The following is a 21,992-nucleotide window of genomic DNA, read 5'->3' as shown; positions in this document are numbered from 1 at the left end:
AGAGTAAAAAGGGAACCAACAGAGTGGGAGATACATGAAACACATAAATCTGACAAAGGACTCACATCCAGAACATACAAAGAGCCCACACGAATAAACAAGAAAAAGCCAGACAAATCACACAGGGTGGGGGGGGGTGTCCCCCACGGAGGACCGTGTGTCAGTGAGAGCGAAGGTCTGCATGCAGGACGACGTGGGCAACCCTCTCACACAGAGCGGAACAGACCAGCCGGACCTGGCGGACAGACATGGGGTGGCCGCTGACACCACAGGACGAGGTCGGGGCCAAAGGCAGAGCTGGGAGGGGACTCGGGTCTGTGCTGGTCTGGACGCTGGTGACCGAGCGCGGTCGGTGAGAGACACTCAATCCTGACGTGTGTGCTTTCCCGTACGTACACGTGTTTCAATACGAAGTTTCTAGAATGTGCACCAAGTGAGTTCATGGGTGCTTCTAGGCACAGGTCAGCTCTGCCTCAGCTTTCCAGGCGCGAGCATCAGTGAATCCCCCGCCCCGCAAAGCTCACTGGCGTCGGGTTTTGCCACCAAGAGTCACCCCAACAGATGAGAAGGGCCCAGGCGGTCAGCAAACAGACCGCCGACGAGTAAACTCAGGAGGCAGCGCCTCTGCTCCGCCCAGCTGCTGTCCCCACGGCTCAGCCCCGGGCGTCTGCCAGGAGGGGTAGCGCAGGTCGGAGGCTTCGGAGGTCAAGGTAGAGGCCAAGTCTCTTTGGCCGTCACTCCCTGGGCCTCCCAGGGCGAGGGCTGAGGGGGGCCTGGGCATCCCTCCCACCCGGTGCTGAGACAGAGACACGGGAGTGTCCTGGGCTGAGGGGCAGTGGCCCAGGCCCGGGCCCGCCCGCCTCTCACAAGGGATGCTGGGCCAGCTGAGTGGGCATCTCCCTCCTGCCCGGACACCGAGATTCCTTCCCGGACAACCCACCCTCCCAGCTGTGACTTCTGCCCACAGCTCCCTCTTCCGGGGGGCGGCAGAAATGGCACCCTTCACTCAGATCGTCGAATCCCCCGGGAGGGAGGCCAGGGGTGGACGCTCACTCAGCGGAACAGTCCCAGCGCGGGAGCCAAGTTGTGTGGCCACCACTGGCCAGCCCTCGGCCAGCCGCCAGCTCAGAGCCCCCGAAAGTGACCCCAAAAGGGAGGGAGGGGAGCATGGAGACACCCCCTCCCTGCCGCAGGCAGAGAGAGGGCGGGAGAGGGGGAGAGAGCCTGGCGGAAGGCAGAGGGCTGGCAGCCGGCGCCTCCCAGGCTTCTGAGAACCTTGTAAAAACCTCGAAGGATAAAGAGACATCCTGGAACTCCGAGTGAATCACAGACTGTCAGGGTTGGAAGGGATCGTTATTTCATCCGATTCTAACACTCTGGGAGACACAGCCAGGCGTATGGAATCCATCTGCCCTGCGCACCCTGGCAGAGGGCCCCGCGGCAGACGGGAGGTGGGCCGGGTGCAGCGGGAACTCATGTTCCCCGTGGGTCTGGGGTCAGGGGGGTACAGGGAGAGGACGAGGGCAGATGTGCTCTGCAAAGGGCCGGAGAGCACATGCGTCAGGCGGTGCTAGTCACACCATCTCTGTCCTAGCAGGTCAGCTGATGGGGAAGGAAGGAGAGACGGGGGGGGGAAGGAAGGAGGGACGGGGGGAAGGAAGGAGGGGGGAAGGAAGAAGGAGGGAGGGGGGGAAGGAAGAAGGAGGGAGGGGGGAAGGAAGAAGGAGGGAGGGGGGAAGGAAGGAGGGAGGGGGAGAAGGAAGGAGGGAGGGGGAAGGAAGGAGGGAGGGAGGGGAAGGAAGGAGGGAGGGGGGAAGGAAGGAGGGAGAGGGGAAGGAAGGAGGGAGCGGGGAAGGAGGGAGGGGGGAAGGAAGGAGGGGGGAAGGAAGGAAGGAGCTCTGGGCGCCGTGGACACACAGCCCCGCCCTGCACAGCCCCCTCCAGTGTCCCTAGAGCTGCTCTTCCTCATTTGTCTTCAACCCTTTAATCGTGCAAAGCAAAAGCGGGCTGGCAGGCTGAATCCACCGGGCTGCACCCCTCTCCTTTACCTCAGATATTCAAGGGTCCCCCTTCCCCCCAGGCCACAAGCTCTCCCAGTCTGGCCATGCTGACCACTGGCTTCACGCCCACCTCTCTGCCTGCTCAGGACTCACATGCTGACGCCCCGGGAGGGCCCGGGCAGGGAGCTGGGCACAGAGACTGATCCCAAGGTCACCAGTGACCCTTGGCCGAGGCGTTGGACCTGTCGAGCCTCAGGGTCATCCTGCCCAGCAGATGTGGGGAGAATCGGGGAAGACGGCACCTGGACATCAGGGTCGGGGGCAGGACGCTGCTGTGGAAACGCCTGACACCCCACGGGCAGGAAGGGGAGCTACCGCTCCCATCCCAGAGCACGGTGTCTGACCACCGGCTTCCCCTTGACGGGAATGAAGGAAAGAAAACACTGCAGTGGGTGACAGGATTGAAGGATCACAGGGAGAACCAGCAGGGCTTAACCAAACCAGACCAGACCAGACCAGAGGGGCAAATGCTCGCAGCTCAGATGAACTGGGGGAAGTGACAAGCCTGCGAAACCTGCAGGTGCCGAAGTGAGCGTCTGGCGCCGGAAGCCGGGGCCTCTGCTCCTGCCTCAGGGTTACTACACCCACAGCCCCACCCCAGGGACGGGACGAAGACGCTCCCTCTGCCTGCGCTGGGACACCGTGAGCGTGAAGGGCAGAGGGCCGCGTCATGCCCACCGCCCCCAGAATTCCCCGGCGAAGGCCCTGCTCGCCCTGGCTCCAGGCCAAGTGGGGCATGAGGCCCGAGCCTGCAGGCGAAGATGCCGTGGAGCCTCCCTGGGATGCAGGCTGCAGGGAGGGAGGCATGGGGCCTCCAGCCCGGGAGGCGGGGGGCAGCCCAGCAAGTCCACCTGCTGGAAGCAGTGCGAGAGCCCGGGAGAGACTGGCAGAGCCACCAGACAGACACTCGCGAGAAACAGGATGCCAGCTGCTTTAAGCCACTAAGCTGTGGGGTGTTTGTAACAAGGCAGCAGGTAACTGAAGGAGTCTCCTGAGGAGCGAGACGGAGCCCCAGCCCCCGCCCCGGGGGCCCCAGGGTCCCAGCAAGGGGGTGGCAGCCCCCGGGCCCAGGCCTTTGTGACTCAGCCTTAAGTCCGGGTCACAACAGACAGGACAGCTGCACGGGGTCTGCTAACGCCATTCTGCCCAGGGAGTGAGAGTGTCCACGGCCCCTGGGACTCACACTCTGACCCTCAAACTTACGACCAGGCGATGGCGGCCAAGACAGCAGAGCCGGCACAGGGTCAGGTCGAGTGTCCAGGAAGTGCCCCTGCCTCTACGGTTGGCCAATGCTCGACGCGGGTGCCAAGGCCCCCCACCAGGAAAAGGGGCTGGACAACTAACTGGACACCCGCATGCAAGAGCACCAACCTGGATCCTAACCTCACACCAGACACGAAAACGACCTCAAAATGGATAAAACACCCTAAACATAAGAGCCAGCATTACACGACACGTGGAAGAAAATACAGGTGTAATGCTTCACGACACTGGATTTGGTCTCGGATTCTTCAATGTGACACTAGAAACAAGGAACAAAAGAAAAAGTAGACAAATTGGACGTCCTCAGAATGAAAGACTTCCTCAAAGCACACATCACCAAGGCAGTGAAAAAACAACCCACAGAGTGTTAGAAAACATCTGCAAGTCACTCATCTGGGAAGAGACTTGTATCCAGAACATATGAAACTCTTACAACTCAGCAACAACAACAGAAGAAAACAACAAAACCAAAACAAGCTTACGTAAAGACGGGCAAAGCACCTGAATAAAGCTTTCTCCAAGGAAGACTTACAGACGGCCAATAAGCACACAGAAGGACACTCAGCGTCACGCCATTAGTAAGCAGCGGAACGGAAAAAAAAGTCACAGTGAGACGTCACTGCACCCATCGAGGTGGCTAGAATGACAAAGTCAGTCTCAGCGAGGCAGGGAGAAACTGTCCTCCTATCGCTGCTGGGAATGGAAGACGGGGAGGCCCTTGCGGGAAACAGCTCCGCAGACAATTAAAGACAGAGCTACCACGTGACCAGCGATTCTACGCCCAGGTACACCCCCCAGAAGAATAAAAACACACGTCCACACAGCGACTTGCACGCACATGTTCAAAGCAGCATCAGTCACGATAACCGCTCAAGTGTCCAGGAGCTGACGAGTGCACTGACACAGTGTGGTCCATCCGCACAACGGAGTACTATTCAGCCATAAAAAGGAAGCCCCGACACCTACTACAGCACAAATGATCCCTGAACACACTGCGCTCAGGGAAAGAAGCCAGTCTCAAAAGGCCACACATATGACTCCATTCATGGGAAACGTCCAAAACGAGGAAATCGATAGAAACCGAAAGCAGACTGCTGGTTGCTTGAGGCTGGAGTGGGGGCGGGGGAGAGTGGGGTGACAGCTGAAGGGAACAGCGTTTCCTTTCGAGATGATAAAAATGTTCTGAAATTGTGCGGGGATGGTTGCTCATTATCTGTGAAAATATGAAAAACCACTGAACTGTACACTTCAAAAAGGTGAGTTCTGTGATATGTAAATTGTATCTCAATAAAGCTGTTTTGAAAAAAGAGAAATGAAAGAAAACAGGGAAAACAAACAGTAGGACGTGTGTGGACGCTCCATCTGCTACGGAGAGCCTGGTGCGGCTCCAGGCTTCCCTCCACACGCCGCCCCAGCCTCCAGCGGCGGAGAGGCGCTTGGCTCCGCAGGAAGTACGTGCTGGGCCGGGCCGGCCTCGGGCCTGCAGGGGGTGCCGGCCCCACTGCTGCGGCACGGGCGCTGCCCGCCGCGCGTCTCCACGCCCCCGCGGCTCCTGCGGCAGCAGGTCTGGGCTGAACGACCTGGTCGATCCCGGCTTCCTGGCTTCGGCTCTCACACCCCCTCCAGCGCAAGGGCTCCCGCGCGGCCCCGCTGTGGCCTGGAACTCCACACCAAGACCCTACTCACTGTCAAGACCACCGTCCTCAGGGCAGGTCTTGGCACCTGGCTCTGACCAGCTGCCCTCCCTAAAATGGCCTGGCTGGAGCCCGGCCAGCCCAGCCGACTCAGGCCTGTGTCGCCTGCGGCCAGCCTGGACTTCCAGCACGGCCTTCCAGAGGCGCCTCCTGGGTGGGTTGCGACAGCCCTGAGGGGCTGGGGTTTGCCACAGACCCTGCCACCTGGAACCTTCCACTCGGTGCTCAGGAAGCCAAGGCTGAAGAGCCCTTTTGTCAGACGAGGGGGCCTGAGGCCGGCTGGTTCCCCCGGGAGTCTGATGGGCCTGGAACGGAGAAGCAGTACGGACCGCGGGGCCAGATGCTGTTCCCCGGTGCCAGGGTGGACCAGTCCCCATGGCCCGGCTGGACTGGACACGGGCACCTCGGGGTACAAGGAGGCTACCCAGACCCCATCCTCCCTCACACAGGCCCGATGAGGCTGCCAGGGGTCAGGAGCCAACAGGACCACGTGGCCAGGCTGCGTGAGAGGGGGTCGAGGTTCAGCCCACTGGGGGCTCTGCTCGCTGCGCCACCCCTCCCGCAGCAAGGAGGCCCTCCCCGGCCACTCCTTCCTCCCCTCCTCCCTCCCTCCTTCCTTCCTTGGAGAGGAGGGAGGCAGGGGCTCCGTGAGGACAGGGCTTTGTCCCGCCCCCCAGACTAGTGAGGGGACCCCAGTGCCCCGTGAGGACCCACTGAGAGGAGGTGGCGGGGACGTGGCAGCAGAGCCCCCAGCACGCCCCCTCCCCGCTCCGTCTGTCCACAGCGCCTACCAGCTCGTGACGCTTTCAACTCTGTCCCGTCACCTGTCTCCCCCAAAGGTTAGGGCGGCAGGCGCTGCACGTCAAGTAAACGTTTGCAGAAGGAGTGGGTGACAGTTAGGACTGCACAGTGTCCTGCGGTTGAGAAACCAGAGGCCCAGCTGGGACCAGAACGGGGGAGTCGCAGGGCCGGCTGGCCAGGGCTTCCCGCTCCCTGGGTCCGGGGAAGGGGTGCCGGCCGTCATCCCGGGCACGCAGGGCCATGGGCACAGGGGGCTCGTGGCACCGTGAAGGGTGTGTCGGGGGGCTGGCGCCGCTGAGGCAGACGGAAGAGCACGAACAAATTTGCTGAAATCTGCTGCTGCGTGACAGTTTTGAGGAAGAAAGGGGAAAAATGGCTCTAATCTTCTGCTAAAAATTTGTTGCCTTGTTTGATTTGCAGCTGAGGAAACTGTTGAGACACTGACGAGAATCTCAAAAGGAAAAGTTTTGAACCTTCCTTTGACGTGTGGGTGCAATTACTGGCTAAACAAAAACATCCCACTGGCCGAGGGGGTGGAGAGACGTCCCGGTCCGTGACTGCGGAGGAACGACCCCCGCGGTCCAGCTCCCCCTGCGCCCGCTCCAGCCGAGCCGGGTCCTCGGGGAGCCCGCACGAGGGGCTGGGCCTTGCGACCCGCACGCCCAGGGCACGGCAGGGCGTGCGGCAATGCTTCTCCCTGGGGCTGCAGCCAGCCCGCCGCCCTCCGCTCACGGACCAGTGGGGCTCCTTCTCGGGCTCAGATTCTGTGCAAGCTCAGACGAACAGCCATGTCCCCCTGAGTCCAGGCCACGGCTGAGTCCCCTGGCATCTGCCTCGCTCCTGTCTGTGTTCAAGTCCTGCCCCTAACCTGCTGGCGGCCCGGGCCTCCTATCTTCCTGGGCCTCAGTTTCCATCTGCTGAAGCGTGAGGGCAGTGAACTTGATCTGTAAGGACCTTCCAAGCCTAGCACCTGGGAGACCCGGATGGAGGACAGACCCCCCCCCCCGCCCCCCCGGGAGCCTGTGTGCCCTGTGGATGGACTGTGGCTGCCCCGGGCCAGGGAAGGGCTGCCAGGAGGGCGGACCTGCCACGAATAGTAAGAGACGCTGCTAGCAGGAGACGGAGGCCCACAGAGAGTTAAAAAGCCCGGTTAGACCGCCACCGAGCCTCACACGTGTTTATAAATCCCCCGGCCTCAAAACGAAATCAACAGCTCTCCTGGCTGGAGGAAGACAGCTCAGGGAGAAAAGCGGGGGAGCTGCGGGTGTCCCGCTGGGCCGGAGTGGCAGGGCCGACCGGACCTCACGGATCGGGGGGGCGGGCACAGACCTCGCCAGCCCCGCCTCACCCCAGCCCGCACACCCGCCTCCGCGAGGCCCAGGGCTCCGCGACCTCGGGCAGGTCCCTCGGGCGCCCCACGGGCCGGGGTCGCTCGGTGCTCGGTGGCTCAAGGGACGCTCCCCGGCTCTGAAGCTGGGGGCACAGGCCCGGCCCAGCCCGATGGTGTGCTCACCGCGGGTGGAGAGCCTGGGGATCGGCGGGGGCACCACGTGACAGTGCAGGCCGGATCCCCCCCAAGACCCCCGGCACCAAGACCGAGAAACCGAGGCCCCTGCGGCCACCCTGGACCAGTCACGGGAGGGGTGAGGAGGGGAGGGGCCCCGGGCTGGAGGCAGGAGGGCCACAAGGGAGGGGTGATGGGGGCTTGCCCTGGGGACTGCCCCCTCACCACAGGCTCTCCGCGAGCCTCCTGCCGTGGGCCGGTGGCCACGTGGGCCGACGCCCTGCACCCCCTGCGCCCTTCGTGTCCCCTCGTCCCCCACCGCAGAGGCCTCATTCAGGAGCTGGGCACCTGGCACTCCTGTGGCCGAGGGCCCTCACAAACGAACACGCGTGGGCTGTCAGGGTCTAGGAAGGGCTGCGAAGGTCCCTGACTATGCTCATGCTGCCCAGCCCCGGGGGACCGGCCACCGCAGCCGCCGACGGGCTGGGCTTGGGGAGGGCGCCCTGCCGGGCCTTGCCAGTTCCCAAACAGTCAGTGTGCGCTGGGGCTCTCCAGGCAGCTCCAGGAAGGGCGGCGCTGTGGGGAGCCATGCCTGCCAGGCCAGCACACGTGGAAGACCCTTCTCACACTACCCTCCGGTCGACCGTCTCCCCAGCATGGCAGGGCGAGTTTATCTACCGTCAGCTGTGAGGCGCCACGTGGGGCCTGGACACACAAGTGAGCTTGGCAGGCTGTGCCCTGTGGCCACTGCAGGTCCCCCGCCCAGGAACAGTGGGGCCCGGGGGGCTCTCACCCAGCCAGGCCCACTGCTTGTCCCCCTGCGGCCAGCAGCCCCCTCGGCGGAACGCCTGGAGGGAATCCACCCCAGTGAGGAATCTCGGGGCCCGTCCTGGACTCTTAGGTCCTGGCCGGGAGCTCTGCTGGAGTGTGATGTTTCCAAAGATGGGGGCGGGGGGGATAGGCAGGGAGAGCACCGGGGCCTTCGGCAGCTGGGGCAGGCTGCCCACGGTGCTCCCCACCACCAGGAGGGGTGGGACGGGTCTAGCTGAGCTGCGGCTGGGGTCACTCTGGGGTAAACCTCAACGCTCCCAGACTGCACCGGAGGGCAGCTGACATCCGGCAGCCAGTGCCGCCGCAGTGACAGAGAAATACCCCGAGAGGTGAGTGGAGCCGCACGACGTCACGTCCCCAAGTGGGGCTGCACATCCACCTCTGCTCCCGCATGAGCCAGGTGGCTTGGGCCAGACCTCACGGAACCTGGAAAAAGGAAAAATGCCACCATCCCGGGATGGTGGGGTGGGGTGGGGTGGGGCGGGGCGGGCCACGGAGGCCCAGCCCTTCCTCAGCCCTGACCCCAGAGCCTAGCCTGGCTCCCCCTCCGTCTCCCCTTGAGGTGCCAGGAAGATGGCCCCAGGAGGTGGCCCAGCGTGCGGTCCTTGGGGCTGGCATTCCGTTGCCCAGAACACGGATAACCCTGTACTAGTTCTGAGACTTGACCAAGCCGTTCCCTCTCTCTGAGACTCCATTTGCTCACCTATAACATGGGGACACTACTGCTCACCTTCCCAAGTCTGGAAAGATCAAACGGTCAGTGGATGTGAAGACAGCTGTAAACTGCATGCCACTTTGCTGGGTGTGTGACTGTCACCCACGATGACCATGGAGTAAAATCTGGGCTATATCCTGATGGGTACCTCTCACACCCTCCAAAGGCAGCCCAGAACGCCACGTGTCCGAGGACCCAGGCCTTCTGGAGACATCAGAAGATGGCCACAGGAAACCACCAGTGCAAACCTGACCCCTCAGGAAGGAGGAGCGGGGACAACACCCTGCCCGAGGCCGCAGCGCACGGGCCGGGAGCACAGGGGCGGTGGCGCAGGACAGCCTGCCCCGCACGTCCCAAGGAGCCCCCTTGTTTGCCTCCCCCAGGGTGGCAGAGGGACAGGTGGACGGAAGATGGCGCTGTCCAGTGGCTGGTCGGTGCCCCCTACCTGGGAGGGAACGGCAGAGACCGCCAGGCCACTTCTGCATGGAGGCAACAAGGTCCCACCTGCCGGGCAGACGCAGGGACCCGGACACCCTCTGTCCTGCCAACCTGAGCCAGACCCCGGCCCATCAACTCCAGGGCGCGGGGCTTGGCGAGTTCCCGGGACGTCTGTCAAGAGCTGAGGGCTCCACCAGTCTCACTGCGCAGGTGGGGGGCACGGCGGGAAAAGCGAGGAGAGCAGGGCCCCCCGGAGGGCCCAGCGGCCCATCCGCCACCCCGTCCCAGGCCAGGTGAGGCCACACGTGCCTCCTCCCATGCCAGCGGGCGCCCACAGCCGTCCGCAAACGCTCCCGACCTCGGGCTCTAATCAGCAGACAGGGGACCGCTAGCAGAGCCCAACCACAGGACAGCCATCGCCTGCCGAGTCCCACCCCGCGTCCTTCAGCAGGGGACTGACTGTGAGAGACGCTTGTAAACAGCCCGCAGAGAAGGAACGAAGACAATTCTCATCGCCAGGAAGGCGCGACGGCGGCCATTCAGGCCGCAGACCAGCTTTGGGGGCCCCATCCCTCCCAGGGCCTCCCGCCCCACTGCCCGCCCCCTGCTGCCGCCATGGGGCCACCCTGCAGGCCCAGCAAGGTGGGGTGCTCCGGTGGTGGCTTTGGCAAGACTCTGGGCTGGGGGGGCAGCAGATATGGCTGAGTGGGGAGGTGCGGCCACTGACCGTGTGGCCGGGGAGGGGGCCTGGTTCAGCTGGCCAAGCTGCTCCCCGGCCAGCAGGGCCCCCCACCGCTTCTGGCCACAGGCTGAGCCTCTCCCTACGCTGCCGTCACATCAGGGCTGTGAGCAAGGCCCCGACAGCACCCACCGCCGCCCGGGCACCCGGGACCTCTTGGGAGGAAGAGGAGGGGAAGGAGGAGGAACACGCCTTCGTCATTCGTCTGGCCAGTCTGGAGGCCGCTGCTCTGGCCCTGCCCCACCCCCGCCATTCCAGAGCAACGTCCTCTGAGCCTACCGACCGAGTGACCCGTGTCCCTGCTCAGATGCGCGGGTGAGCAGAAGCTCCGTCACGATCTCCCCACTACAGACGGCAAACGATAGCGGGCACCCTAAATCCACCCTGAGCCGTAGGAGCTGGCAGTGGGGGGCCTCGTGGGTCAGGCCGGCAGCTGCAGGACCAGCTGGTGAAGGGCGTGCACCTGGCCGATGAGGGCAGACAGAGGGCCAAGCAGCCCCGGCGCCTGTGCCCTTGCCACGGACGCGGGCTCTGTGTTTCTCCCGCCAGGCCTCTGAGTTATATCAGAAGATGTTAAACAAAGCCTTAAAAAAAATGGTTTTTTGAATTGTGGTAAAATAAAACTTGCCACCTTAATCATTTTTAAACGTATTGCTCAGCATTAAGTACTTTCCCACTGTTGTGGAGCCGTCACCACCGTCCGTCCACAGAACTTTCCATCTTCCCAAACTGAGGCTCTGTCCCCATTACACACTAACTGGCCCTCCCCCTCCCCCAGCCCTGGCCCCCACCCCCTACTTTCCATCCCTGTGACCCTGGCTCCTCCAGGGCGGACCTCACAGAAGTGGAATCACACAGTATCTGTCCTTCTGTGTCCAGGTCCACCCGTGTGGTAGCAGGTGTCAGTTTCCTTCCTTTTTAGGGCTGAGCGATATTCCATTGTGTGGATGGACCACGTTTTGTTTCTCCACTCACCCATCGATGGACACCTTTTGGCTGCTGGGACACGGGTGTGCAAACATCCTCGGGGCGCATGCCCAGAAGCAGAATTGCTGGATCACGTGGTGAACAAAGCCGCTTGCACGACTCAGTTACGGTACCTGAGGAGGCACACTGTGCGGTCCCGTCTGACACAGCGCCTTCAGGGTCTAGCGTCTGTCCACAAACCCCCTCCACAAAACCTCCTCTTACAAGAGGCTAATTGGCCAGACTTCCCTTCCCGTTAGGGCTGCCAGGAAGCTCAGGCCCGACGGCCAGAACGTCTGGGATCTGTTTCTTGCAGACATCATGGTATCACCTGCCAGGAATTCTTTGTGGAACAGTGGGATCTTGTCCAAATAGATGTGATCACAGAAGACGGTCAGGGAGCTGACACAGCGAGTGCAGATGAACCCCAGGAGAGGGGCCAGGTGATGGCCCACCCCCAGGCTGATACCTAGCGCGTCTACACAGGGACCGGTGACACAGCCCCTCTGAGGTGTTGGGGCAAAGCCAGCAGGAACAGGAGAGTGAGCTCCCTCACGGCAGGAGGACGTGGGCTAGAGGGGACCCAATGGCGGACTTTAGATCCCCATCCGGTGTCGAGGGGACAGGAGCAGTTTGGGACGCAAATCCGGGGTGCTGGCTCTCCAGAAGTGGGTGACGGGCTGTTAAAGGGGCACGTGAAGCCGAACGCTCCACGGGCCGACACCTGGCGTGTGGGGCAGGGCCCGTGTCCTGCAACTTTGGGGACAATCCCGAAGAGACAGAACCCAGAGCTCGAGCAGGTTCTGTGTCTCCCATCCCAGTCCTGTGCACGGAAACTCCTTGAATGGAACGGACCCTGTGAGAACAGCTGGGTGTAGCAGGAGAAGCGCTGGGCCCAGAGTCAGGAGGACAGTCTGCTCCTGGCACTGCCCTGCGGGGCTCTGGGTGTTTCCGGGCAGGGCTGTCCCAATGCTGGGCTGCCCAGCTGTACACGGCTGAGTGGAGCTCTGGGGGCTGCGCTGTCCTCCGTCTGCAAGGACCTCCTGCCTCTGTGCGAGGGCACTGCCCAGGGAGGGCGAGGGGACCCTCGGGCAGAAGCGGGTGCGCCCCAGCCCCTGCCACCCTCCTCACTGCAGCTGTGATGCCCCATGATCAGCGGTAAGAACACTCGACTTGCCTGAAGACGACCGTTACACGTCCTTTCTCAGCAGGCCTAATTTCCGGCTTTTTAAAGAGCTGGGTCCATATCTTTCCCATCTAGACACTTTGCAAGGACCACACGGGGGTGAAGAGCGGTATCACGGCCAAGTCCGACAGCGCCGAGGCTGAAGTGACTGCACACGACAGCGGCCCGAGGCCGGCGGTGGCTCGCTGGCTGTGCCGCGAGCCTTTTGTGTGTTGAGTACGGCCAGTGGTGGAGCAGGGCCGGACCAGACGGCGGAGGTCCCAGGGTGAAAAGAGCCCAATTCAGCGGCTCAGTGGGACCTGTCTGCAAATTTGGGGTCGGGCCTGCAGTCTGGGTTCTGAGGCCCGATGACACCCCCGGGCCCCGTGGCACCCAGCAAGGAGTCAGGAAGTTGGCATCCCCGAGGCCCACGGGACGAGAAGGGGCTTAATATTCAGGACACGTCATTCGTTGCATGAAAAAATCAACAGCCATCCGCGCCTGTGGACATTTCTCCACACAGACGCACAGCAGTGTGCTGGCTTTCTCAGGCCTCGGCTCCAACGGACAGGAGCAGCCTGGCACCGCCTCGGGGGGCTGGAGGGCTGGGCCTTTTCCTCCATTACGTGTCTTATTTTACATACAACGTTGAGGAAGGTGGGCCGGGGCAGCGAGGCCCTGGGACCCCTGGACCCCAGGCCCAGTGCAGCCGGACGCAGGGCGTACGTGGCACTGTAAGGAGGTTACGACCCTCAGAGGCGGCCCCCCATCTGCGTGCGTGACACTCAAGGAAAGACCCACTGATGGTGAAACAAAGGAGACAAGACACTGAGAAGCAGATTCGACAAGAAACGTGCAGGGTGAACACATCTGTGAGCTGTTCCCGCGGGGGACATGGACCCCAACAGACAGAAAGACACAGCGACGTCTTTGTGGGAGGGTGTGTCCAGGAGGCGGCCGAGCCCGACCTTCATCTCCGCTCCTCACAAGAGCCGGCAAGCTCTAGGCTGGCTGGTGGGGGAGCTGGATGTGCTGATTCCAAAGTTCATATAAAAGTAAGCAAGAGCTGCCAGGAAAACCCTGATAAAGAAGAGTCACAGGGGCAGGAGATCACGGAGACCTGGCTGCGACCTGACACGTGGGCATCTAGCGCACGAGGGGGCAGACCTCACACCAGCGAGAAAAGACAGGCTTTCAATAAGTGGTCCAGGCGTCCCAGGAAGAGCCTCTTCCAAAAAACAGGCAGGTATCACACTTCCCACCTTGTAAAGAATCAAAACAAAATTCCAAATCAATCAGATCTAAGTGTAAAAAATGAAACCACCAGAAAATCAGAAGAAACCATGAGAGAATTCTTTTATACCCTGACACGAGAAAGGTAAAGACATGAACAAAAACCCAGAAGCTAAAAAGGAAAAGGCAATATATGCATCTGTATAAAATAAATTTAAAAGCCAAACACTTCTGCTTGGTAAAAAAACAGCACAAAGTCAAAAGACAAATGGTAAATTGGGAAAACATATTCACCACTTAAAATGAACTCCACTCCTTAATATACAAAGAGCTCCAAAAAACCAACAAGAACCAACAATCCATTTGAAAAATGGACCAGGACATTAACACATATAAACAAGATTTAAAAATCCTCACTCATCTATGATAAGGAGACTGAAGGTTAAAACTACACTGAACTACCCCATTTCAGCTACCAGACAAGAAAAATCTAGAAGTCTGACGGTTGTAGGGAAACCGGCACCCTCACAGGTAGTGCTACGACACGTCCCACACGGTTCCCATTGGCCCTCAGACGACTGTCTGGCAGTGCTGCCGAAATAAATGCAGGTACCCACTGACCCCGCTCTCCCTTCTGGAAGCTTCTCCTACACACAGACTCGCACACACTGGAGACTCCATGTGTAGGGCACTCGCCGCGGCCTTGCTCATGAGCATGTTCCCGTTAACTGTCAGGGTTTAATACGTCATGGCACACGCGCACGGTGATGCGCCACACGCCATGTTAAAAACAAACAGCGCCTGCATATCAGTGGGAAAAGTCTCCCAAATGCTCAAAGACCCAAAAGCAGGCTGCAGAAACAGTTTGAAAACAGACTCTTGACTTCAAAGGAGGGCGGGCAGTACAAATACGTATTAGGGGAAATAAACCCATCAGTGCGAAGAAGTTACCGTGTGAGAGGAGCCAGACAAGACGCCTTCTGTGCGCGACTGGCCTGACGGTCGCCACCCTGGGCAGGCATCCCATCCTCGGGCTCCCCGCGAAGGAGCTGGGACTCGGGGGGCAGGTGAAGCATCCGCCCAGGGCCCAGTGTCTGTGAAGCAGGAAGTCACATCGGGACGTGTGTCCTCTGGAGCCTACCTCCTGGGTGCTCTGCCCTGCAGTCGCCCACATGTGCCCTGGCGTCCTTGTGCCCCAAGAACACCGGCTGGGAGCCAGGCGAGGCCACTGCACTCGGCTCACAGCCCAGAGGAGGGGTGACGCCACAGCTGGGTCCCGCAGACGGGCAGGGCCCAGGGGCAGACAGAGCAGGTCGTGGAGCCTGGGGAGGGAAGCCGGCTGGAGGGCAGCCTGGTCTTGACTCTAGGAAGCTCTGGTCCTGCCACCATGGCGGGCGGGGTTGCGGGGTGGAGGCTGCCGGCCCTGTGGTCCTCACACAGACCACCCAGGCTTTCAGGGTAGAATGGGGGCTGCTGGGCAGGGAGGCCTGGACCTCCGCTGGGGAGCTGGAGCGCAACTTGGGGCAGGGGCCGGGGTCTTTGGAGCTGGGGGACGTGACCGTGTCTCCTCCCGCCGTGTGGCAGACCAGCGGCTCCTGTGACCCGGGCTTCATCTGCTCAGTGGGAATGGCATCCCTGCCTCAGGGCCCGTGGCTGTTAGGTGAGAACGTAGGCAGGGTCAGGGTCAGTGGTGCCCCACGCGTGCAGTCAGCAAGGAGCCGTGACCAAGTTACAGCCAGCGGGAGGGAGTGGTGCGTGTGGCAACATCAGTGCTGCCCGCGCTGTGGCCGCCGCCGGCGCCGTCCAGCCCACACCCCTGCCCTCTGGCCGCTCAGCCGGCGCCGAGGACGCAGGTGCTCAGGGCGACATCGTCCCAGGGGATGAGCCTTCCTCACTGGAACCAGGAACAATCTCTGGGACTCAGCCCTCGCCGGGCATCCCCAGCACCATGGCCCGCAGTGTTCTGTCCCCTCCAGGAAGCAATGCCCAGAGAACGTTCCAGAAGCATGGGCAGTAGGCCACCAGGAAATCGCCGGGGGCAGGACATGCTCAAGGCCCTGGTTAGCAGCAAGAGGACCCAAGGGCGAGAGGGGTCCCGGGGAGCAGAGGCTGGGCCTGCTCTGGGCTCAGGGCTCCCTGGCAGGTGAGGGCAGGTGAGAGCAGGTGGGGTGGGGGAGGGAACTGAGGTCCAAGGACTGACTAGTTTGCCCCCCAGGTGCGGGCTGGGCAGGGCGAACCTGCAGGTCGGGGAGCCAGCGGGGCTCAGGGGGTCTGCGGTGCGGCGAGTGGGCCGGGGGCCCGGGGGCGAGGGCAATGAGGTGTCAAGAGCCGTGAAGGCCGCTCCCTGCCGCCCCCCACATTCCGGAAGAGGGAAGGACGCGGAGGCTGGTAGACTCTGTGATTAGACAGCGCTCCTGCCTGGTGACGCAGGGACGGGAGCAGGGCAGGCTCCATGGGCACCGCGAGCTTCCTGATCACAGGGAACCCGGCTATTTTCTACCCCACTCCATTTCCAAAAAGAGACACTCATCTGAAATGTCTCTGGGCTGAGCAGAGCCACAGGCTGGCGCTGGGGCAGCCCCACCCGCGGGACGGAAGCAGGCAGGGCGGGAACTGGGAGGGGAGGCTCCGGTGCAGGGGCTCCTCCCACGGTCTCCGAGGGACATTGGGACGGGGGCGCAAAGCCCAGAGATGAATTCTGCTTAATTACGTGCGTGCTGAAGCATTTAGAGGTACAGATGTTTGCAATTTTCTTTAAAATGCGTTAAGAAAAGAGAAAGTACTGGTGGGTGGAAGGGGTAGAGGTGCCGCGCCACACAGCAGCCATGTGCAGCAGGGCCTGGGGGGCGCGTGGGTGTTTACCGTAAAACTCTTCAAACTTTGCCGTACGTTTGACGGCTTGTTCGTAACATGATGGGGGAACCGGTAGGGCTGAGTTTGCATGCCGGCTCCACCACCCGGGACCCAGGGCGAGCCAGGGGGACCAACCTCACCCCCCTCCACGCGAAGCTCGCTCCTCACCAGAGGGGCTACTGCCGGGGGCACGAGCGTCTGCCAGGCCCAGAGCTGCCACGCGTCTAGCCCTCAGGACTGCACCCCGGGAGCGCCAGGCGGCTCATTGCTTTGACAGCCCCAAACGTGGCCCACGAGAAGCTAAACATGGGCAACCGTGTGGCATCATCAAGGTAGGAGCGGCGACAGCGGCAGCGGCAGCGGCGGTGCTTCTGTGCCGGGCACGTCACCGCGTTCCCCATGACGGCCTGCAGGGGGGTGGGGTCAGCTCCACGTCCAGGCGAGCAGACTGAGACCAGGGCCACGGCTGGGGAGGGACAGAGCCAACACCAGGCCCAGTGCCCAACCGCTAAGAAGAGGGACGACCGAGGGCGGGAGGGGTGGGCGCGCCCGGGCAGTGCCCTATGCCCACCAGGACCACTGGGAAAGGCCCGGGGGGCACAGGGAGTGTGTTCCCTGAGTCTGCTTCGGGCCCAGAGTCCCGGCTGGTTTGCCCAAGTTCAGTCTTTACCGAAGGGCACTCTGCCTCTACTAAACGGCTAGCTGTGGCCTCAGTTTCCCCATCTCTACACGGGGGCCTCGTCTCCCTGACGGCTGGCTACCTTAGGATAGATGAGGTGGGAGTAGCCAAGGGCCCCCAGAAAGACCCAGACAGGCCACGCACCACAGGCGGAGGGCCCAGGAGCCTCCCCTCCCGGCCCGCCAGGCACTGAGTGGGCACAGGCCGGCAGGCGTGCACTCAGCTCTGAGCGGTAACCGGCGCGGTTGCCTCACCAACCAGCTGTGAACTAATTACAAAAAGTTCTAACTAGTCGAGCTCCCTCTCCAAGCATATGTTCCCAATTAAGTCAAACTGCAGTGGATTTCAATCAATCTTCCTTGAAGCAGCCCAACTTGAAGACTCCTCCAGGGGGAGAGAGGAGAGGAGACCTGCATAAGGATTACACCGGCAGCACCGCGGATAAACACACAGCCGGGGGAGCTACACGCCAATTGGGCCCCTCGGTCCGTGTCCTCCCACTCTGCCCAGGCCATGAAGCCGCGGTTCTGCGGTCGCACAGATGAAGTGGGGCCTGGGGGAAGCCAGGCCACCTGGAGGGGTGTGCTGCCCTCTCCTGCTGCCTCCACGGCCCGGGGACCGAGGTGAAGGGGACGAGGTCTTGGCCTCACGATGGTGTGGCCAGACGTGGCCTGTGACCTCCTGGTAACCCCCACGTGGGCACATCATCCCCGATTTTATAAAGGATGTGCTGGGGACTCGGGTGGCAAAGCACGACATGCCCGAGACCACCCAGCTGAGGGGCAGGATTCCAGGCGAGGTCTACAGACTCGGATGCTGGTGCCCCCAGGGCACCACCTACGTCTCCGCGGTTTCCACGAGCCCAGGTCCCCTTCGGGCCCATCTCAGAGCCACCTGGCGGGGCTCCCTGAGCCAGACATGAGGTCTTCCCGGTCCACTCCACCAGGACCAGGACGCCCAGTGGTTTCCCTCTGTCTGCCCTGAGGGGTCAGGGTGCAGGTGGGCATCCTCCTTCCAGGGCCGAATCCGCCCGTTTCCCTGCCTCCTGGGCAGGGCCTGCCCATGGACGCTCCGCCCGGGCTGGACGGCGTTGGGGCAAACTCTGTCTCTCTGGCGGCACGGTCAGACAAGAACTGTCGCTGCGACGGGGGTGACCCGTCCGCTCAGCCTTGGGGGCGTACGCCTCTCCTCGCCCCAGAGCATCATACGACGGACCCAGGCCAGGGGCAGCAGGCAGGGTGGTGGGGGGGGCCGGGGTGGGGGAGGAGACCGGTGGTCCCGGAGCTGAGGCTGCTCACCTGGGAATGGTGGCCGGGCCACCAGAGGTGCAGCCCAAGGAGCAGGGCAGGGAGGTGGGGTGAGGGGTCAGGAGTGTGTGAAGGCCGGGGGCGACGGGGGGCGGGGGAGCGGCTCAGGAGACAACGGCCCTGGGTTCAAAGGCCAGCCCTGCTCCTTGGGGCTCGGTGCCCATGACTAAAGTGCTGAACCTCTCTGAGCGAAGCTTCCTCGTCAGTGAAAGGGGGCAGCAGGACGTCCCCCAGGAGTGTGGGTGGGCACAGATACAGGAGGCCTAAGGAGAAAACCCAGGGCCCACGGAGCAGAGGCCTGTGGCCCCTGTGACTGAGATGGTGAGTCAGGAGACAGGACTTGGCCCCCACCATCACAAGGACCTTTCTGAAGCGAGCCCTGTGCCGGGGCGGAGGTGCTCCCGAGAGCCTGCTGGAGCTCAGGCTGGAACTGGCCACACGGAGAAGGGGCTGTGACGTGGGACAGAGGCTCCTGCTGGAGCTCAGGCTGGAACTGGCCACACGGAGAAGGGGCTGTGACGTGGGACAGAAACCTGCATGCCGAGAGCCAGGCCACACCAGGGCGCAGGTACTGACCCGTGCCCTCCCCAAGCTGACACGGATGCCACCTGCCGCCTTGGCCGTGAGCGGCTCCAGGATGCACAGCCAGGCCCTGACACTGCGTGAGGTCCATGCGGGGCCCAGGAGTCTGGACACGGCCGACGTCGCTGACCCCACCCGCGGAGTGCGGACTGGGCCGGGCACCACCCGCCCGAACCTCCCACATAGGAAGGCTTGAGCTGGGAGCCCCCAACACCGGCCCCGTCGCCCCACATCCACTGACGGTGCTCACTGCACCTCTCACCTGGTCTGACCCTCAACACCATCACCAAGGGCCACTGAGGCTCCTCATGACAGGCCTTGAAGCCCTGGAGCAGGAAAAAGGAAACATGGATTTCGGCAGCACTCACTGAGCCCCAGTCAGAGGCCTGGGAAGCCATCAGCCGTGACCCCAGGCTGAGCTCAACTAAGGACCCAGAAAGACACTCCCCATCCTGCCCTGACACGGCACCACTGACGGGCGGCCGGGGGTTCATCCGCCAGCAGCCCAGCTCTCCCAGCAGGACTGCGGCCCCTTTAAAATGGTACAAGGTGACAGGTCCTGGAGCGGAGTACGGCCCAGCTGCGGCTCACAGCCTCGTTTTATCAGGGTTGTCACTTTTCCCATCTCCAGGAATCGAGAATAAAAAGGAGATTTGATTTGCCTCTATAGATGCCAAGAGCACAATCACTGGCCTGTCCAAGCTCTGGGTGATCAGTAACTGCAGGCTTCCTGCCGTGACAACGCAGACAGGAGGGTAAACGAAAAACAAAGCAAAAGCAAAACAGTGCAAGTAGCAAACCCCACTTCCCAGCTGCAGGCAGATGCGGACTGGCTGGGATACAAACCCCAAACCGCCCAGCACCTCTGCCGGCGTCTCCTCCCGGGGGCACGCCCGTCACACCCGCCACGGGCGACGCACAGGTCAGGCTGTGGGCTCGCTGCGGCCAGCGGTCGGGAAAAACGAGACGGAGACCAAGAAAGCGGACGGGGGCGGGCGGCTGGGGGCAGCACCACCCGGGGCAGGCTGGCCCTTCTGGTGGCTCGGGACGGGTGTTCTCGGCCAGCCAGGGGCCTGGGTGGGGGACAGGCCCCCGGTTTAGGCTGGTCTGGTCAGCTCGAAAGTGGGATGGCCGGGGTGCAGGAACCTCGGGCCAAACCCAGGAGAAAACAGGAGGGCAGGGCAAGCCCCGGACGAGCTCACCTGCAGGGTGAGCCGCTCCAGCTGTGTCTCTAGCACCTTCTTCTCTTCCTCCAGACGGCTCCGCTCTCCCTCCAGCTCCTCAACCTTCAACCTGCAAGGAGAGCAGACTCGTGACAGGAACCCCACTGCAGCCCGCCCTCTGGGGAGGAAAAGGGGAAAGGTTACAAGACGGTTAAGAGGCCCGTTGCCAAGTAGACATCTGTAGAAATGTGACATGAAGAGATGACGTTAAGGAAAAACTGTAAAACACAAGCCCAGGACGGGGCAGCGCAGCCAAGGCGTCTCTTCCGGTGCGGAAGCTTCTGCCGCGGGCAGAGGTGGGACCCTCGCTGACCACGACCGGAAGGGAGCTGGGAGGAGAACTAACGGGTGGCACGGTGGGCCTGCACGTGTCCTGTGCCCACCAGTCCACCCCCACAAGTGTGACCGCGCACCGGAGGGGTCGCGAGAGTCAAGAGAACGACCTGTAGAGAGAGTCTCCAAGCACGACGAAAAGACAGGGAAGCTCTACGTGCACTGTGGACACAGCTGGTGGCTGGAGGCTGTGGGACCACCCGGACGAGGTGCAGAAGGAGGCTCTTACCCCGAAGGCCCAGAGGCCAAGCAAGGCCAGTGGCCGAAGCAGCCATGCAGGTAGGTTGCAGCTCATCGTAAGAAGGCGCCGAGTTTTGTCTTCCTTTTTAAATTTATTTTTTTATAGCAACCATGTTCATATGATTTAAAATTAAAAAATGCCAAGGAAGCAGTGCCCAGCACTGACACAGGGTAAGGAACAGAGCCTTTTCCACCAGCCAGAATGGAAAACTCATGCTTCATGGGTAATTCAGGAAGGTCTTGGCTCGGGAATGGGAGGTAACTGCCTCCAGGCTGGCCCAGCAAATCACAATGGCGAGATCTGAGAGGACCAAACTCTTCCCGAGAAACCTAAGTGCATCCCTGAAAAACGCTCAGCAAGATTTATACAAGCACAAAAACGTTCAGAACCCAGCAACCTAAAACTCACAATGCCTGCCATCCAATCAAAGATTACTGGGCGTTAAGCAGGAAAATTGACCCACAATGAAGAGAATAACCTACCTGTGCAGGGTAACCGCACAGACGTCGCCCGTGCAGGGTAACCGCACAGACGTCGCCCGTGCAGGGTAACCGCACAGACGTCGCCCGTGCAGGGTAACCACACAGACGTCGCCCGTGCAGGGTAACCGCACAGACATTACCTGTGCAGGGTAACCGCACAGACATGAAATCAGCGCCCAAGGACACTGAAACAGTTATTAAAAGCTACTGGAACAAAGGAATAATAGTCCACTGTTCAGCAGTTAAGGACAGATATGGAAGATATAAACAAGACCAAGTCGAATTCCTAGAGGTGGAAGCTCCAATGTCTGAGATGAAAAGTCCTGGATGATATTAATGATGGACTAGACCCTGCAGGACAAACGTTTAGGGCACTTGAAGACACAGCGATACAAACTACCCACGGTAGCAGAGAGGAAAATCGATCTTTAAAACTGGAAGGAGCATTGCTGAGCGGCGGGGCAACTTCACGAAGGTGAATTTACGTGTAACTAGAGTCCCTGCGGTGGTGGCGGCGGTGGTGGTGGTGGTGGGGATGGGACAGAAAAATACTGCAAGAAGGTTCCAAATGTGACAAAATTATAGAGACACAGACCCAAGAAGCTGCACAAACCCGGGCACAAGAAACATGAAGAAAACAGCCCCAGTGCACAAACGATCTGGCTGCTCCAAACCAGTGATAAAGAAATCCCACAGGCAGCCGCAGAACGGAAGTATTACCCACAGAGGAGCAAAGCAGCTTCCTCAGCAGAGACACTGCAAGCGAGAAAGAGGAGAGAAGTCCTTAAAATACTAGAAGAAATGAAAAAATGTCAAGCGAGAATTCTATTCCCACTGAAAACAAAAGCGAAATCAAGATGTTCTCAGACATACAAAACCAAAG

At 61.4% G+C, this 21,992-nt stretch overlaps 1 protein-coding gene across 8 annotated transcripts in view; it reads right to left on the bottom strand.

Annotated features, from left to right (window-relative positions):
• MAD1L1 (mitotic arrest deficient 1 like 1) overlaps window positions 1-21,992 on the bottom strand; it is a 312,047-nt gene that overhangs the window by 63,689 nt on the left and 226,366 nt on the right. For all 8 annotated transcript variants that reach the window (XR_009535576.1, XM_060124133.1, XM_060124132.1 and 5 more), the window contains one exon: window positions 20,033-20,123. Coding sequence is in view for 7 of the 8 variants with exons in the window: in XM_060124133.1 (XP_059980116.1) it covers window positions 20,033-20,123 (91 nt within the window). In the remaining variant the exon portion in view is untranslated. The remainder of the gene's footprint in view (window positions 1-20,032; window positions 20,124-21,992) is intronic.

This window comes from Lagenorhynchus albirostris, chromosome 15 (assembly GCF_949774975.1).
Source record: "Lagenorhynchus albirostris chromosome 15, mLagAlb1.1, whole genome shotgun sequence".
Classification (NCBI taxonomy): domain Eukaryota; kingdom Metazoa; phylum Chordata; class Mammalia; order Artiodactyla; family Delphinidae; genus Lagenorhynchus; species Lagenorhynchus albirostris.
The sequence above is the reverse complement of the archived record's forward strand: the minus strand, read 5'-3'. Positions and strand labels throughout refer to the sequence as shown.